The following is an 18,588-nucleotide window of genomic DNA, read 5'->3' on the forward strand; positions in this document are numbered from 1 at the left end:
TAAGCTAATATAAACCATGCAGAGAAAAATAACATTTGCACAAAAACACACAGGGGTACAATTTTACTCAAAATAAAGAAGCAAATAGTACTGAAGCCAAAAATATTTCTGTGGTGCTTTTGTCTGTGCTCTTGATTTTTTGCAGAACCTCGCATTAGGACTCAACAGTAGTGACATTTAATTTTCTGTGGCACTGAGGGCTACCTTCTCAACACCTGGGATCCAGCCAGTATCATAGGTTCAAAACACACACACAAAACCAAACCAACAAAACCAAACCAAACCAGTGCCAGGGGGATTTTTCAGCACTGCCTGCTTATGGTATCATCCGTCTTCCTCAGGAACTCAGCGGTTCCCTGCTTCTCATCGCAGTAATGGACACTGCTTGTCCTGACGCAGTCTGCCAACTGGTCAGAGCTTTCCTATCTGTTGTCAACAGAGCCACTTCACTTCCAATGCGGCCATAAACTCCTTCCTTCCCCAGTCCTGACCCCGCGTCCACCTCTTGGCACTTGCAAGCTGCCCTGCGACACATCACCGTCACCACGCTTCCATTCATGCTGTTCCCTTGGCTTGTTCATGCTGTTCCCTCTGCTCCCTATCTCCTTCCTTCTCTTGAAGTCCCAATTCTCCCCTGCCTGAGCGCCCTAATCAAGACTCTCATTTCCAATGGCCCTTATCTGACCAACCGCGTCCCTCTGAGCTCCCACCACACACCTACCGCATGCCTTATTACATTTCACCTTGGAATTGCTGCATGGCTGCTTTATGTTCTCTCTATATAATGTCTATGTGCCTCGCTTGATTTTAAATGTATAAAGGCTGAAGCCTCGTTCTCTTCTTCCTCCTCCGTATGAGGGTGGCAGGGAAAGGATTTGGGCTAAAGAATGGATTGGAGAGACAAGGTCCTACAAAATGTTTAAAGCAAATCATCACATTTAGAACACGTGGCTGAAGTATGAGCAGTAAGATGTTTAATGGACATCACTGGATTATGATGTTAGGGCAACCAGAAGGCCAGCAGACAGAAATGCGAGAAGCGACCTCCGAAAAGGTGACATTTGGCTGGTCTAGAGCTCAGGAGAGTCTGCATAAGACTCTATAACTCAAATACAGCTTCTCCCCCTTTCCTCAGACCTCCCAGCAGCTCCCTGGCCTCCATCCCAGACACAGTGCTGGGTTTGGCACTCATTCCACAAACTCTTCCTGGAACCAGCCTTTGGAACGGTTCTTCGGAGGAAATGCAAGACCTTCCCTTTGTTTTGTTTCTGCTTATGTTTTGGGGGTTTTGCACTAAAATTTTGTCACCCATCAAATCTTGTACTCCTGATGAAAAACTCTTTCCTGCACTTTCATATCAAGTGCTTACAGATCGAGCAAGAAAATATATAAAGGGGGGATTCTCCAATGTGGAAGCCGGTCCCCAGCAGCACGTGGGAGCTGTTCCAGGTCAAGACATCTTTTCTTCTTTCGTCCCAGTTGCTAAAGACACCCTGAATGACTGTTTGTGACAAAAAATGATTTAATGTATCAACTGACCATAAGAGAAAGGACAAAGCAAGGAAACAATCCATGGGCTTTCCATTTAAATCAGCAAAACATTAAGGGCACACAAATCCGCCATGCCCAGAGTTGACCTAATCCACTGGAGCCTGGCAGCCTGTCATTTGGACAAATATCCCATGCTCTGGACTCTGGCCTTCTGGTGGAGTCCAGTATCTCTTTTAGAATCGGAAGCTGGAGGCTCCCTATTGTCTCTGCTACCTAGGTCTCTAATTCCATACAGATGCAAGGTTAACCGTCCAAGAGTCTCCTGTTCTCCGCCGCATAGCGTGCCTTCGATGGCCCTGCCTATCCTCACCGTGCCAGCCCTGTGCAGACCCCGCTGATGGCCAGTCTCATCTACTGCCATCCCACCCGTACTTCTCCCCCTCTTTTTCCTGCCTAATGGAGCCGCCCTTTTGTTCTGGTATCTGACACAGCACAGGGAGCAGGGAAAGGAGGGGGGGGTCCCTTCCCAGAACCCTGAGATGAATCATGGCTCCTTTCATCCTGTGTCACTGCAATCCCATCATTCTGAACCCCTGGTTGGTGTAGGGGTGGGCACGTGACCCATTTCTGCTGGGCGGAAACGGAAGCCTGCTGCGGGAGCTCGCTGGAAGATTTCCTTCCTTAAGAAATGATATAAGATAACGCCTTAGAAAGAGACTCCCTTTCTGTTTGTCCCCTTCCACCCTTTGGAGAATGCTGGTGGGTGAGGATGTGACATGGGAGCTGTCGCAGGCACAGGGAGACTGTGTACGACAGGCAAAGAGGCTTGTGGAAATTCTCCGTCAGCAGCACCATATTGCAGAGATGCTGAACCCAGCTGGCAATCACCTACCTCTGGACCTCTTGTTCCGTAAGATGAATCACTGACTGTAGTGTAGACACTGTATACGAGTTCAATGTTCTATTCCTGGCAGTTAACGGCATTCCTCCCTGTCCCTATTTCTGCACTGGCCAAGCAGCAAAGTCTCAGGCTGTTGGTGAACCACAGGTCACCATCATCCACAGAAACAGGAAGTGAATTTGGCCTTTATTCATCACACAGATAGAAGGGAGGAGGGACTCACTCTATCTTGTCACAGAATTGGCTTTTTTTTTTTAAAGATTTTATTTATTTATGTGACAGAGAGATAGCCAGCGAGAGAGGGAACACAGCAGGGGAGAGGGAGAGGAAGAAGCAGGCTCATAGCGGAGGAGCCTGATGTGGGACTCGATCCCCGTATGCCGGGATCATGCCCTGAGCCAAAGGCAGACGCTTTAACGACTGCGCTACCCAGGCGCCCCCAGAATTGGCTTTTTTAAAAAGATTTTATTTATTTAAGCAATCTCTAAACCCAGTGTGGGGCTCGAACTCACAACCCCGAGATCAAGAGTCACATGCTCCACCCATTGAGCCAGCCAGGTGCCCCCAGTGCAGGATTGATTTTCCCTGCACAGCCCATGACATCTAGGGTTAGTCAAAGGTAACCCTACAGGGCTCCAGCTGGGACCAGAGCAAACGGGTCATGGGGTTTGAATTTGGCTCTATGATGGTAGCACAAAACAAAAACAAGCCTTCAGCTCACGCCTCCTTACAAATCCCACCTTGATTTCAAGGACCTTCTGAACTGTCGATAGTGGACTCTTTCAAGGAATTGGGAAAGAATTGTACCTTTTCGTTAATCAGTAATCATGCTGATGTGAAATGCTTCTTCCTCTCCTCTCTTCAACACACACACACACACACACACACACACACACACACACACTCTCTCTCTCTCTCTCAGTTCTGCTGCCATATGGTCACACTTACTAATAACAATAAAACTCAGAATCAACAGGGGAGAAAAGCAGCTAGGGCTCACACCTGGCCTACTGCTAAGACAGACGGTTTTCAAAGCAGGTGAGCTAGACGAACTCTGGCAACCAGAGGCTCCATTTTTAGCTGGGCAGGGCCACAAGGTCAACTCCCCAGTGCACTTATATAAACACCATTTCTCAGGCATTCTCGCTTCAAGGTAGACCACGGATACTCAGGTGTTTAAAGGATTATAATCAATAGGGAGCCCTGCCCTTTCCTTCTGTGATTTTCAAGGGTAATTTGAAGGCAATCATTCAACCCCAGGGTAAACCTTTCCATCAACCACTGTTCTGGCAGCCTCTCCTTCGGAATGCGTGCTGTCTGGCAGGACCACCTAAATGCCTGCAGGGCACTGGCGGGGGAGGGGGGGGAATGCAAGGATGGAAACACGGTGGCCTACCGCAAGAGGTCTGGGGTGGTGGGTAGAGAAATGACAGTCTAACTTCTCGGGTTCGTCAGCTCCGTCCATCTCCCCTTCATCACTTGACAGTCGGCTGGTGAGGTCACCTCCAGCGGGGGGCAGGGGGGGTTCCGGGGTGTAGCCACTGTGATTTGAAGATGTGCTGCTGCTGATGCTATTTGCAGATGATGGTCTGAGGGCAAAGGAGAACGGACAGAATGAACTTTGCTAAGGGAGGAAGACCCACCCAGTTGAAGGGCGCTCGGAAGGCAGACCGATCAGCTCTCTCGATACATCAAAGAAGGCAGGTCAATGGCAAATTTACGCGAGGGAAACATTCAGGCTGAGATCAGGTTAGCATCAACCAGCTTTCTACAATGATCCACGGTGCTTAGGCTCTGCCCTGCTGAAGTTCAGGCACCAGGGAAAACTCCAGCAGTATAAGTGGAATATAAAATACAGTAATAGAGAATTAACTTAAAACTAGTCTTCTAATGAATTCAGTTACAATTACTCATCTGTTTGCATGTAAGTAATTTGTACTTGCCATGTAGTTGCTTCTTCCTGAAAGTGAAAACTGACAGGAAGACCAGCCAAGTAAACAACTTCAAACCAATTACCAGAATATCAGTCGTGATGGAAGATAGCCCTCCACTTGTTTTTTGGCTACTAAACTATAGCTTTATGAAATTATCACACTGGCATGAAAAAAGGTTTTGTCCCAGTGATGGGGCACAAGTCTCTTACTCCACAGCCACATCTGTTTCTTGTATTCTTTTTCCTTTTTTTTTTTTAAGTAAGCTCTACACCCAATGTGGGGCTTGAACTCATGACCCTAAGAGCTGCATGCTCCACCGACCCACCGACCAAGCCAGCCAGGCACCCCCAGATGCGTTTCTTTTTTCTTTTTTTAAGATTTTATTTATTTATTTGAGAGAGAGCAGAGTGAGAGAGAAAGCATGAGGGGCAGGGGGAGGGGCCGAGGGAGAGGGAGAAGCAGACTCCCTGCTGAGCAGGGAGCCCAACACGGGGCTGGATCCCAGGCTCTGGAATCATGACCTGGGCCTAAGGCAGACGCTTAACAGACTGAGCCCCACCTGGGAGCTCCAGATGTGTTTCTTAATATCGAGCCACACGTAGTTTAATTGTATCTCCTGAGGATGAATGTTTCCATTTAACTTGTGACAAGCCCCTAGAACCACAGGCTGGCATGGTCGGCTTACAATAGGTGCTGAAGAACTATGCTTCTCAATGAAGGAATGAACGAGTTCCTTGTGTAGGAACAATCCAGCAGACCTCACCTCGATGAAGGCTGAGCTTACAGAAAAGCAACGTCACAGTAAGAAGCACTGTATGCTTCACCAGCAGCAAAAACCAAAACAGGCAAAAGCAAAAACAGACCAAACATATCTGTGTCAGTAAAAGACTTAGAAGAGGAATAGTCAGTTATCAGTTGTTTTTCCTGCTTCTCCACTCTTATCAGGTGTTTGACCAGGGAGAAATACAGGGAGAAAAAGAAGTTTGGGAGGAAAAAAAAATCCAGATTTTTTTTTTTTAAAGATTTTATTTATTTACTTGTCAGAGAGTGAGAGCGCGAACGACCACTCCTCCGCTGAGCAGGGAGACTGATACGGAACTCGATCCCAGGACCCTGGGATCCTGATCTGAGCCGAAGGCAGACGCTTAACTGACTGAGCCCCCCGGGCGCTCCAAAATCCAGATCTTTAAAAAAAAATGGATTTTCTGCATTCTGCTTTGAGAGCTGCCCCTTTGAGCAACATGAAGCAACACTGTTGATTTCCTCCCTTCTCCCTCATTTTCACTCTCAATTCCCTCCAGGTGTCAAATAGCTGAGTTCAGACCAGATCCTCAAAGCACAGTGCTTGAAAAGCAAAGCCACAAAGGTGGAAACAATCCAAATGCCCAACAATAGACAGATGAATGGATAAAACATAATATGGTATATCCAGACAATGGAATATTAGTTAAGTCTTAAAAAGGAAGGAAATCCGGACACAGCTACAACATGGATGAGCCTTGAGAACGTGATGCTGAGTGAAATAAGCCAGTCACAAAGGACAAATATTGTATGATTCCACTTATGTAAGGTACCCGCAATAGTCACGTTCATAGGGACAGAAAGGAGAAAGGTGGCTATCAGGTATCAGGGATGGGTTCAGAGTCTCAGTATGAGATGACAGAAAGTTCTGGAGATGGATGGTGGTGACGGTCGTGCCACAATGTGAATGTACTTATGCCATGAACCTCTACACTTAGAAATGGTTAAAATGGTAAATTTTGCATTATGTATATTTTGCCACAATAAAAAAAAAACCAAACCCACAGGAAACCAAAAACAAGGCCGCAGGTAGTTTTTCAGTGTTACTCTAAGAAGTCTGTTGGTGTGACAATTTGTTATTGACTATCACCTTCCTATATTTATGAAAACAAAGATGCCATTCATTCTGCATGTTCCAAGGGTATAGTCCAGAGAACACATCACCTCAGGTGCATTCCCAGATACTTACTCTCCTGTATCAGAAGGGGCAACAACATTATTGCCTATATACAGCTGAAGACCCAAACACCGAAACAATTTTGATAATGCTGAAACATATAAAGAAAGAAAATGGCATCCATAATCCTGCCACTCAAGATCAAGTGCTATTAGCATTTTGATTTATATCCTTCCAGATTTCTCTACGGTGCACACATGGGCACATGCATTTTTAAGCAAGAACTGGATGACGCTGTATGTACTATTTTGAGACATGCTTTTTTTCCCCCAGCCTAGTGATGTTGTAGAAATCTTTCCATGTGTGGAACTATATCATCATTTTTAATATTCCCCAATATTCCATAGTATGGATATATCATAATTTACTCAACTGGTCTACTGATGGACACTGACATTGTTTCCAAAATTTCTAGCAGGCTCTTTTTGAGGTCTTCCCCATGGTGATAGGACCTCCTTGTCCTGCAGAAGATAAAAGTGAGCTGGATTTTGTTAAGTGTGATTAATAGAATTTTGGTTACACAGGAAAATATCTTTACTTTTTAAAGATGCATGTGGAAATCTTTAGAGGTGAAATGCCATATCTGTAATTTACCTCAAAATGTATCATCAGAAAATGTAGATGAAGTAAATGTAATTGCGAAATATTAATATTATAGCTGTTAAAATCAACAGTGTTGCTTCACACCCAGCACTAGGTATGCACGTGTTTGTTTTATTATTCTTTCTACTTTTCTGTACATGGGAAAAATGTCATAACAAAAAGTAAAAAAACCCTCAGCAACAGAAAAAACCCAGAAAGTGAGCTAGTAGTACAGATGCGTGTAAGGAAATAGCTGAAGAACTTCCTGTTAGATGGGCCGCATGGATCCAACACACCTGTCTCCTCGTCCTCCCCAAATACTACTAAAATCACAGTAAAAGGATGAAAACGGTGGGGCCCCGAAGAACAAAGAGACCAGCAGAAATAGAGTAATCCTTATGGTGACTACTTCCCAGCCTCCATTTCACCCCTAAACCAATAATGGAAATCTCATTCATCTTGCTAATGATTGGTTTGGAAAAGGGTGTGAGAAATACATAAAAAAACTTTTCTGGGGGGAGGTTGCAAAGATTTTCCTCATTTTAAAAACGAGACACAAGGAAAAAGTGGTCTTCACCCTCTTCTGGATGTCCCTGGAAGTGCGGCAGCCAACTTGCTATAAACTTTGAAGATGAAACCAGAAGACTGAGGAGGATGGAGTAAAAGAAAGTCAGGGAATGAGAGCCAATTCCTCATCTTTGGGGACTGGTGCTCTTTCACCTCTGGGCTTCTTGTCATGTGTGATAAGAACATTTTATATTACTTAAGCATTTAGTAAGATTAGGTTTTCTGCTCCTTGCTCCTGAAGCATCCTGACTGATACCGTGTGAACACGAGACTAGAACATACTTTCCGAACACAGAATGTGTCTGGAGAAGCATAAACCGCAGGGTAAAGAGCTGACCTACCACAGAGCCTCTGAGAAGCAGGGCACCTGGACCTACCTTGAGCTGCAAAGGTCATGGGTGAGGTGAGGGCTAAACCTAGTGGGAAAGTTGAAGTCTTCCCATGTGGTAGCTGGACCCACAGGTCAACACTACGACCTCACACAGCCGGTGACTCACCATCGCCCCTGCCAGGTCCCACCCCTTCCCATCAACTCTCCAACAAGGGAACAAAAGTTTACTCTCCAGAGAAACTGAACTGGAGAGACCCTAGACAAGGGGATGCCAGGCTCAGCAGAGATCAGGAGAGAGGCACAGGGCTGGAAACAAGGTGACCATGGGCTATCTCAAGTCAAATCCTCAGTGGGCATTACCAGAATGCCTATCACCAGGCACATCATGGGGAAGTCTTACCCTGACAAACTGAATGGCCCGGGGCAAAGGCTTCCAGATCTTGCCTTTGGGAACCCTCCAAAAAAAAGCTGATTGGTGACCTGATGACCTTTTTGTTGACAGTCCAACACAAAGACTTCCAATCAGCCTGTTAGCATTTCTCTTCTAAATGTGAATGGTTAGGGATCACCGAACATTTCTGGAACATCTCCATCATGAGAATGACCAGCCAAACATCAAACGCATGAACACACACATGAAAGAAATGAAGACAATGAAGCAAAGAGGAAAAAACCAAAAAACATATCTTAAAAATATTAGAATGGTATTACCTCTGCAAAATGATAGTATCTTGTAGGATATTATAAGAAGCAATTATAGGAGTGTGGCTCAGTCAGTTAAGCATTCAACTCTCAATTTCGGCTCAGGTCATGATCTCAGGGTCTTGAGATCAAGCCCCACGTGGGGCTCCTGGCTCAGTGGGGAGTCTGCTTAAGATTCTATCCCTCCCCTCCTGCCCCTCTCCTTGCTCATCCTCTCATGCACTCTCTCTCTCTCTCTCTCTCTCAAATAAATAAATAAATCTTTAAAAAAGAAGCAATTGTTAGAAGTTCTTTTTATCTAAGGACCAGATCCTAAAGATTAAAAAAAGTGAATCATAAACTGGTTATTTCATATACAGTTTTGAAGGTAAAATAAAAGAAAATCTTTTAGAAAATGTAACAAGAGATTGAGAGAGCAGGAGAAAAGAGGTAAGAGAATGAAAAGATCAGAGCAAAAGGTCCAACATCCAACTAATGGGAGGCCAATAAAGAGAATAAAGACAATAGTGGGGAGAAAATTAACCAAGATGTAACATACAAAATTATCCCTGAAACAGGTGCTCATAGACTGAAAGGATCTACTAAGTACCCAGTACTATGAATGAAAAAAGACCCATATTGAATGATCCCTGTGAAATTTCAGAGCCCCAGGTTTCAGATATTAAAAACTGAGCATATGCAAAGAGAATGTATCAGACTTCCCAATAAAAACCTTGATCCTAGAAGCCAATAAAAAATATCTTCATAATTCTGTAGGGAAATGATTTTCAATCCAGTTATATACTTAGAGAGATTATCAATTAAATGTAACGGTAGATAAAAACATTTTCAGGTGTGTAAAGTTTCTAAAAATTGACCCCCTTTGCACCTTTCCACAGGAAACTGATGAAGGAGATACTCCATCAGAATAAAGGAGGAAACCAAGACAGAGGGAGGCAATGGGGCCCAGGAAACAGGTACTCTAACACAGAGTGGGGAGAGAGAGCCCCCAGGATGGCAGCAACTACTATTTTTCCTTCTAAGTCTTTTGGTTCTATTTGACTTTTGAACTATGTGTCCATTTTTACTTTGATTAAAAAAAAAGTTTAATCAAGGAAAGAAAAAAGAAAAAAATGTCTGAAATACTTAATAATAAATTCTACTTGCCAGAAAAAAAGAGAGATGGGGGAGGAGAATCCTACAGAGTGAAGCTGTCCATGGAAATTTGTGTCTAGAGCAGAATGGGCTCTGAGAGCAGAGACAGAATCATGAGTGATGATGTCTTGTTTTACTCAAGATATAGGCACCCTCCTGGCAATAATGAAATGGGGGATGCTTTCAAGACCTTCCAGCTCTGATCGCTATACTTCAGGGCAGAACCTGAGGGAAGGAGCTTGCGGGAACCAACCTATGTCTCAGAAACAAGCCTTGGCGAGGAATGATGGGGAACAGGGTAACTAGTTATGAGAGTGTGTTGGAAAAAGTCACTCGAATTTGTTAAGCTGCCATCCACCCTTCTGATGTCAGCATGACATCACCTGCCATTCTCCATTCACCAGTCTGTTCTAAAGACTATGCAACAATCAATGGTCCCTATCCAGTTCCACTCAAGGAAACTTAGGGAAAGTTCCCTTCTCCACCCCTTTGAGGAAGCACGAGCACCAGTCTGTCTGAGTGCTTTGGGGAAGAGAACACAAGGCAACTGACCTTAACTGAGTCCCTACTATGTGCTCGACAGGCAACATACATTTTCTCATCCAATTTACACGCTGCTTTAGGTGGGTGTAAGTTGTCTACATTTCTCAGATGAGGGAATGGGTGGCAAAGCTAATAAGAAGCGGAAATGAGAGTTGATACTATCTGCTTGACTTCAAAGCCCCCCATACTGAGAAATGGATGTAGAAAAAAACAGAGGGACACACATTAAGTCAAGGCTTACAGTGTAGCAATAACATTTATCCTAATGAGGCCCAAGCTGGAGTTGCTTTCACTCCAGAATCATCTCTGCCCTTTTTCAGGTATCTAGAACCTTCTGCCTCTCTCCCCACTGCCCGTGCCAGTCTAAGATTCCTTGGATTTTTGTCATTTTTATACCTTTTTTTAAAAAAGATCTTATTTATTTTAGAGAATGAGAGAGATAGAGTGCAAAAGAGTGTGCTCTGCGCTCGCACATGAGCAGTGGGAGGGGCAGAGAATCTCAAGCAGATTCTGTGCTGGGCGCTGAGCGAGTAGCAGGGCTCCATCTCAGGACCCTGAGACCACGACCTGAGCCGAAACCAAAAGTCGGATGCCCAACTGACTGAGCCATCCAGGCACCCCACTATTTTTATACTTTAAGATTAGATGTGTGAGTGTCCACAAGACAGAGGGGAATGTGCCCAGATTCTGTCAGCACTGGCTGCCATGGCCTACCTTTCCTCCCTCCCGCCTGGGAGCCAGAGACTGGCTTGTCAGAGCCTGGCTTGTCAGAGACTGGCTCAACCCTCTGTCCTCCTCCCCTTTTCCACAAAAATCCTGATGGGTTTGGTTGGGCTGGTCATCCATAGCCCTGGGACTCTTTGGGGCATGTAATATGTTCCCTTAGAGTTGGGGCAAAGAAACAGAGAGTAGGGGTATATTATTCAAGGGCCCCCAGGTTGGTGAACAGCAGCCAGGAGGATGGGCAAATGGAAATCAGGTGGCACCAAGGCCTTTATTTACCCACCTGCTTTCCATGGAACGCTACTACCAATCACTAGCAGCTACCACTAATTGAGTGCGTACTAGGAACTTGGTACTTCTCACCTAATTCTTCTAAGCTCCACTTCACAGATGAGCAGTTTGAAGGTACAGAGGCTCAGAAACATGGCCGCACTCATCTCGTTAGTCAGCACGGAGCTGACATTTGCACTTCCAACCTTGTGCCAGCCCTTGCTACTGACTTTAACTTTTCCAGCTCTAGACCTAAGTTCTTTTTTCAGGAACCCTTGACAAGAGCAGGTTGTAATTCAAGAATATGAGAACTGAAATATTTTCAAGGTTACCCAACGATATGTAAAAAATATATTCACATGCGTTAGCATTTCCTACAAAAGGAATTCACCACTGGGAAGGGATTACAGTATTTCCATTCATGAGTGATATATATATATTTTTGCTAATTATAGTTGATCACTGTGATTGAAATAGCTATAATATATATTGTATATCACTAATATGAGGAGATAAATGTTGATTTAAGTTTTATGCTAAGACACTAAATTCTTTTTTTTTTTTTTAAGATTTTATTTTAAGTGATCTCTACACCCAATATGGGGCTCTAACTCACAACGCCGAGATCAAGAGTCACTGACACACTCTACCGACCGAGCCACCCAGCCAAGGCCCCAAGGAGGACATCAAATTCTGATCATGCTTTTTCAATCTCTGATTGTGTGGGGGTCTCATCCTAACTAAAACCACGTGAAAAAGGAAGTTATTTCCCACCAAGTTTTGAACCGAGCTCATCCCTGAGTTTTCTGGAGTTTATATCAACTGTGAAAACATCCTTAACAATTATTCTGTTAGCCAACACTTGGCCTCATCCTTCCTTTCAGAGACATTCTTTTTGCTGATGAACCACACTCTCCATCTTTCTTCTGCTTCCTTATGAGAAGAACATAAACACCTGGCATTTCTCTATTGACAAACATTCCCCTGAAAATTAAACTAAAAAAGAACATTAAGAATCTGCTCTCGGGGTGCCTGGGTGGCTCAGTCAGTTGGGCATCTGGTCACGACCTTCAGCTCAGGTCATGATCTTGGGGTCCTGGGATCGAGCCCCACATCCGGCTCAGCAGGGGTTTTGTTCAGTGGGAAGTCCGCTTCTTCCTCTCCCTCTGCCCCTCCCCGCCACTCGTGTTTTCTCTCTCAAATAAATAAATGAAATCTTAAAAAAAAAAAGAAGAAGAAGAAGAAGAAGCCGCTCTTAAGCCTCCACTACCTGTTTTATTTTTTTAACAGCTGCCCCCTGGCTCCTCCGTTAAGCCAGGTACTCTGCGGGGGAGTGAGAAGTGCCTCCATCGGTCAAAATCTACGGTGAACCTATAATAAAAGATGGTTTTCAAACGGGGTTCCCTGGAGCCCTTGGGGACTCCAAGGGGATTTCTCGGACGGGCTGGAGGACAGCAGGCTCTAGGTACATGTGTGATGGGAGCAGAGTGGAGCTGGCTTTAGGTGAAGCAGGTCTCTGCTTTTATACTGGGTACCGTGTTAGGTTCTGTGGGAAGAAAGAAGCTCAACAGCCACAAAAGAGTTTGAAAGCCACTACACAGAGACTTGAAGCCTCTCCCGGAAATCTGGAACAGAACTGCCTGCTTAACTCTAAAGCTCAGGAAAGGTAATACATATCCTTCATCAAATTCTGGCGTTACCGTGAGAGGCAGTTATAAAATGACCCTGCAAAATGACGTGACATTAAGTCGGTGGCAACACCAGGGCAACGGTTACGACGCAGGAAATGGGTGCGGGTGGCCGTTCCACCGGACCGTGTCCTCTGAACCTGATGCCGACCTTGGCGGTTCTGACAGAGGGGCTCTGGCTATCGAACGGGATCAGGCTTGTACCAAAGTGGAACGCAGGAGGGTGAGAACCCAGCAGATCCGTCCCAACTGTCATCAAATATCTGCTTTTGCTTAAACAATCGACTCCTTCCCCTTCTTTTCTAACTGTGTTCTTTTAATGCCTGCTTGCCGACCGGACAGTTACCCTTTGAGATTCATGTTGTACGTGATCAGATAAGACCACTATCTGTACTTCTCATTATTTTATTAGTTTCCTTTTCATGAAGTTATGGATATCTGAGTCTCTTAGCTTCTAAACTCTGAATTCTTGAAAAGCAGGATCTAATTGCATTAATCTCTGTGCCCTTGCTTAAAAGTACCTGACACAGTTCAGGTGTACCTGGGAGTTAGCGCGGGTTGGTTCTAGACTGTTCCATAAAGCCAGTATCGCAATAAAGCGAATTAAATACATTTCTTTTGCTTCCCAGTGCCTATAAAAGTTATGCCTACATTACACTGCATTCTATTAAGTGTGCAATAGCATTATTCCTAATGTACATGCTTTAATTTAAAAATATTTTATTGACACAGAGACACGAAGTGAGCAAATGCAGTTGGAAAAATGGCGCTGACGGACTTGCTCGACACAGGGTTGCTACAAACCTTCGACTTGTAAAAAGAAAAAAAAATGCAATCTCTGCGAAGTGCAATAAAGTGAAGCCCGCTGAAAAGGAGGTATGCCGGCACCTTGCTTATGGAGCAAGCACTAGACAAATATTTTTGGATGAAGGGCTCCCTGTCCCATTACCTGGAACTTGGTCGGCTGCTCAGGACTCCACTGCCCATCAAAACAGACATGCATGGATTTTAAATCACTCCTAATCCAAATGGTTTTAATTCTGTTTTCTGTTCTTTCCTCTCTCCAGGTCAACCAAATAAAACCCCAAACAGATGGCTTAGCTTTCTTGGTGTGGAGGGAGATGTAAGGACAAACAGCCTCTGTGATGCCAATTTTCCTTTCGCCCTGATCATAGGAGAGTTGTGGAAAAAATTCACAAAAAAATAATGTGGCAAATGGGCTCCTAAGGTGTGATGACTACCCCACTATGGGTGCCAGGAGTGTCCAACTCATCTAAAAATGCAGGCAACCGGAGAGTTGCCCAGTGCCTGATATGTTACCCTTCCAGGTATTAATTTCCAGATTAGTCTTGCTCTGTCTGATAAAGGTCTGCTATGAAGATGATGATGGTGATGATGGTGACAGCAGTAAAATCCACCAAACGCTATGTGGCAGGCACTGGCTGGGCCCCTTACGTAAGCCCACGATCTTGCTTAAACTTCACAGCCGCTCTAGGAGGTAGGGCTGTTACGACTTCCGTCTGCCATGTGATCAGACCACACACGACCCGGCAAGTCACTTGACCTAGTCAGTTGACCTAGGACTCAGGGCTTGTATCGCCAAAGTGGGACTTACCTAGGAAGCACAGAGTTAGGTGGCCTGGATTTTGCAGGGGACGCGACTTTCGGTTCTGGCCCAGAGCTCCCTGAAGGTCCTGGCAGACAGTCCTGCGCCGGCCCGGGTTGGTTTGGAAGTACTTCCCTCGCCGAAGTCAGGAGATGCTCTTTATCTTTAACTTCTTTTTCCCGGGACTTGGCTTTGTGTTCCGCCAGGAGGAGGTCAAATTGTTTTTTCCGGCCCGGGACTGCCCTCCGATGGCTTAGCGAATGTGTCTAAGGAGAAGAGAGATGAAAAGCACAGCCTCTTTGATCAGCACATAAACCTGCTTCCCCAGGCCCTCCATTTCAGAAACAGCAATTCATGGGAATTTAGAGGTGCTTGAAAAGTCAACTTCAAGGCAACAGCTCCCGTTCTGTGGCTGGGAAGAGGCAGACACCACACAAACACAACCATGCCCTACACTCCTGGTGTGAAGAAGCCAAAGCTTCCTAAAAAAAAAAAAAAAAAAAAAAAAAACCAAAAAACACCAACAACTGGCACAGAATGACAGCTTCCGCGCAGAGCCCACGGAAGCCTCTCTGAGGAAGGGCGCCGGTGAGGATGCGCTCGAGTTCATCCAGGTGCAGGCGGGAGCTCGCGCGGCCGGACCCACAGAGCCCCCAGGCGGAGGGCGCCGCGGCCTCGATCCCAAGAAGCGCTATCAGTTCAGCATGAAATGCGGGGTCGGGGGCTACCCGATGGCGGCCGCCTTGGGTCAGCTGTCCCCCTGGCCACCCGGCGTGGCCGGATCAGGGGCGCGGCCGCTGGTCCTCCCTCCACGGCTGCCTTTCAGGCCGCCGCCGCCGCCGCCGCCGCTCCTGCATACATTAAAACGTAGCAGGGTTTAGAACCGCCTGTGAGTGCCTATAAATACAATTTACTGTCTGGCCTCACAAGTAACAGGGGAAGCCTATTTTTTTTTCCTTCTTAAAAAGCCAGCCAGCTTGAGGCAGGCACTCTGCTACCATGGAAGAGAAGAAAGCATTTCCCTTACAAAGAACAGCTGGGGGTCATGTCGAGGTTCCACACCCTGCCGTGTGCAGAGAGTGGCATGCAAACATTTCGACAAAGGCCCCAGCGAGAGCAGGAAGTATTTTTTATGGAAAGAGAAATACCTTGCAGGTGAGGGATCTTGTGCAAGGTTTCTTTGTCTCGGGATCCAATACTCCACAGTGTTTATTTGGGTCAAATTCTCTCTCTGGTTTAAGAAACAAACAAAAAATATAAGAAAAAAGGAGACTAAATAGGATTTGGCATTAAGACTACATTTTTAAAAAAATGCACATTTGCACCAACAAGTGAGACATTGTCAGGCAATCTGGGTTTTTTTTGTTGTTGTTTTGTTTTGTTTTTCTTTTTCTTTTTTTTTTCTCCAACCGGCTGCTAAAATGCTTCAAGAACCGCTCAGGGGGAAATGGCACTCCCCTCTGACCCCCGAGTTCTACGTCCAGCTTCGGTGGGGATGTGGGACGCAGCACAAGGCGCAGGGACTAGGGTGGGGGCAGGCACCGAGGGCAGGGAGCCCTGATGCTCGCACACTTTACTTCACTTAGACGGTTTCCCAAGCCCTTGGCACTTCGGGCGTAGCTGGCTGCAGACCGGGGAGAGCCACCCGAGGCTCGAGGGCCGCTTTTTCCTGGGCAGCTCCAAGAATATGTCACCTTCCCCCAGCCCCTTGCCTTCCCTTGAGTTTTGGCCATTTCAGCGGGAAATTACTCCTTGCCGTGTCAGTGTGACCTGCCTCTCTTGTGCTCTGCAAAGTCCTCAGCAACGGGCTATCCATGCAGCCCCGCTGCCCAGGAAGGTCCTTTACCTGATTCAGGAGCGTCTGGCGGTGTCACAGGCGGGGCAGGGGGAAAGTCTGGGCGTGTGCTGTCTGCGCACGGCAGGGGGAGGTGCACAGAGGGCAAGGCCTGCCGGCCTCACAGCTTGCTCTGCTCCCAGCATGGCGCCTGTTGCTCCAAATGGGAACAGCCACGGCGAGCCAACCCACTGGGGACGAAGGATGGCTGCAGGGAGGCCGGGCTTTCTCTGGTTCCTGCCTTCCTACTGGACTGCTGATGGCTCATGGTGAGGTGACTCCTGAGGACCCTGCCCTTCTTATGCCCACTTTGGATCCTTTGCCCCTTCTGGATTACCGACATGCTCCCCTCCCCTGGAAAACGAAGGGACCTGAGATAATCCCTTAAGGACCCTTTCAGCTTCAAAGTTCCACGTCTCGGATAGTCTGTACTATTTCTGGAAGGCACCCGGCAACCCCCTGAGTCCTGCAGCACCGGGAAGACACAGCTCCTCTGCGCATTTGGGGAGGCCGGCAGCAGTGTCGGTGGGTGGGTGGGGGTTGTATATGAATTTGGCGGAGTGTCTCCTTAAGAGGTTTGAATGGCTGCAAACTAAAAAGAGCTTACCTGAAAAGCTGTCTGAGATTGGTGGGGGGAAACTGTGAGCATAATAAATGAATGTGTTCTGTTTTTAAAAGAAAGTCTGGGGCCCGTGGTGGTTGCAATGATGGTGATGATGACGGCTGCAGTGAAAACCATTCTTAGGTCCAAGACAGGTTTCCTGGCTGGTCATCTAAAGGCCTCCCCCCCCCTTTTTTTTTGTCTTTTGTCATTGTCATCATCATCATCTTCTTCTTTTTTAAAGATTTTAATTTTAGTCATCTCTACACCCAGCGTGGGGCTCGAACTCACGACCCAGAGATGAAGAGTTGCGTGCTCTACTGAGCCAGCCAGGCGCCCCCACCCCCAACTTTTTTTTTCTTTCTTTCTTTTTTTTAAGCTTCACATTTAAGACTAGAAAACTGCGAGGCCTGGAGATGCCCGTTTCCTCTGAGCCCTCTCTGCCCACTGAGTAGGGCCTGGGTGCCAGGCCCCAGGCTGCTTGCCACCGAGTTCTTTCCCTTGGGCCTGTCAGAGTCAGACCCGGGCCCAGATCCACACCAGCGCTCACGTTGGCCTGCAACTGAGCAGGTTGTTTGGCTGGGGGGCAGGAGCTGGCTGCCAAATGTGAAAGCGAGATAGAAACAAGCAAAAGACCCAATGAGACAAAAGAGTCAACAAAATGCAAAACCAACAAACACCAAAAAAAACCCCACCACAATCCCTCTACAACTTCAAATTGGGGTGCAGGCTGGAAGCCATGGCCACGCTTCTGCCTCTGGACACTGCCCAGCTGGGTCTACTGGTTTTTCCAGGGATGTGGCCACCCACCTCTGCAGAGTGAAACTGAACTTTCCACTCAGGAAGAGAGCCAGGAGCTGGGGGCTCCTGTCCACACACACCCCCCCCCGCCCCATGCTCAAAGAGAGTGCCAGGCTCTACCTTCCTTTCTTGAGAGTGGGTGAATAGTACATAGGGAGACTTCCAGGGTAAAAATCTTTTGAATGCTTTAGGTCCAAAGAACTTTAAAGGAATGACTTTTTTTTTTTTTTTTAACGGTTAGAGATGTAAGATAGAAAAACTGAAATACAGATTAACATGAAGTAAAAAATAAAAATGACCCACACTTTTTAGGCTGATTCAGAACTATGATCTTATTGGAGAGCACAGTTTCTCTCTCATCGGGTGGCTTTCACTGTATTTTCTTTCTTTCTTTCTTTCTTTTTTTTTTTCCAGTCAACATTTGATAAATGCCCCCTGTGTGTGAAGAAGTTGTAAAGTTTATAGCTTTTCTTGGTCTTTTGGAGAAAGCAGAACCACCAGATTTAGTTCCACAACAAATCCAAAGCACATATCACCCACGTGAGGGCCCCTCAGGGCAACCACTGCCTCAGAGATGGGCCTGTGCACCTTTCCAGGCATCCCAAGTGTCTACGCAGACAACTGAGAAGGAGATCCGAGAGAAATCCCTCAAGCTCTCATGGGCTATGCCAGCCTAAGTGATCCCAAATGGGAATTCCGACCTGATTATGTGGGAAAGGCAGTCATAGCCCCAGACCACAGAATCAACCAGGCAACCAACTAAGACCTAAGCGCAGAGTGGGGCAGATGGCACTCACTGTACTGTCCCACGTCAGCCCTGACCTACTGTGAGGTATCCCTGTGGCTGTCCAAAGTCCCCACAGGGACGCTTCTACAGAACCCGGGGGGCCGGTTCAGCCCAG

At 46.4% G+C, this 18,588-nt stretch overlaps 1 protein-coding gene across 10 annotated transcripts in view; it reads right to left on the minus strand.

The window, feature by feature from the left end:
• Positions 1-18,588, minus strand: part of ATXN7L1 (ataxin 7 like 1) — a 234,206-nt gene that overhangs the window by 15,365 nt on the left and 200,253 nt on the right. For all 10 annotated transcript variants that reach the window (XM_087861178.1, XM_087861179.1, XM_087861180.1 and 7 more), the window contains 3 exons: positions 15,599-15,681; positions 14,460-14,716; positions 3,789-3,981 (listed from right to left, as the gene is read on the minus strand). In XM_087861178.1, the coding sequence (XP_087717304.1) occupies positions 3,789-3,981; positions 14,460-14,716; positions 15,599-15,681 (533 nt within the window). The remainder of the gene's footprint in view (positions 1-3,788; positions 3,982-14,459; positions 14,717-15,598; positions 15,682-18,588) is intronic.

This window comes from Ursus americanus, chromosome 3 (genome assembly GCF_024610735.1).
Source record: "Ursus americanus isolate L20-20 chromosome 3, mUrsAme1.1.p, whole genome shotgun sequence".
In the NCBI taxonomy this organism is placed as follows: domain Eukaryota; kingdom Metazoa; phylum Chordata; class Mammalia; order Carnivora; family Ursidae; genus Ursus; species Ursus americanus.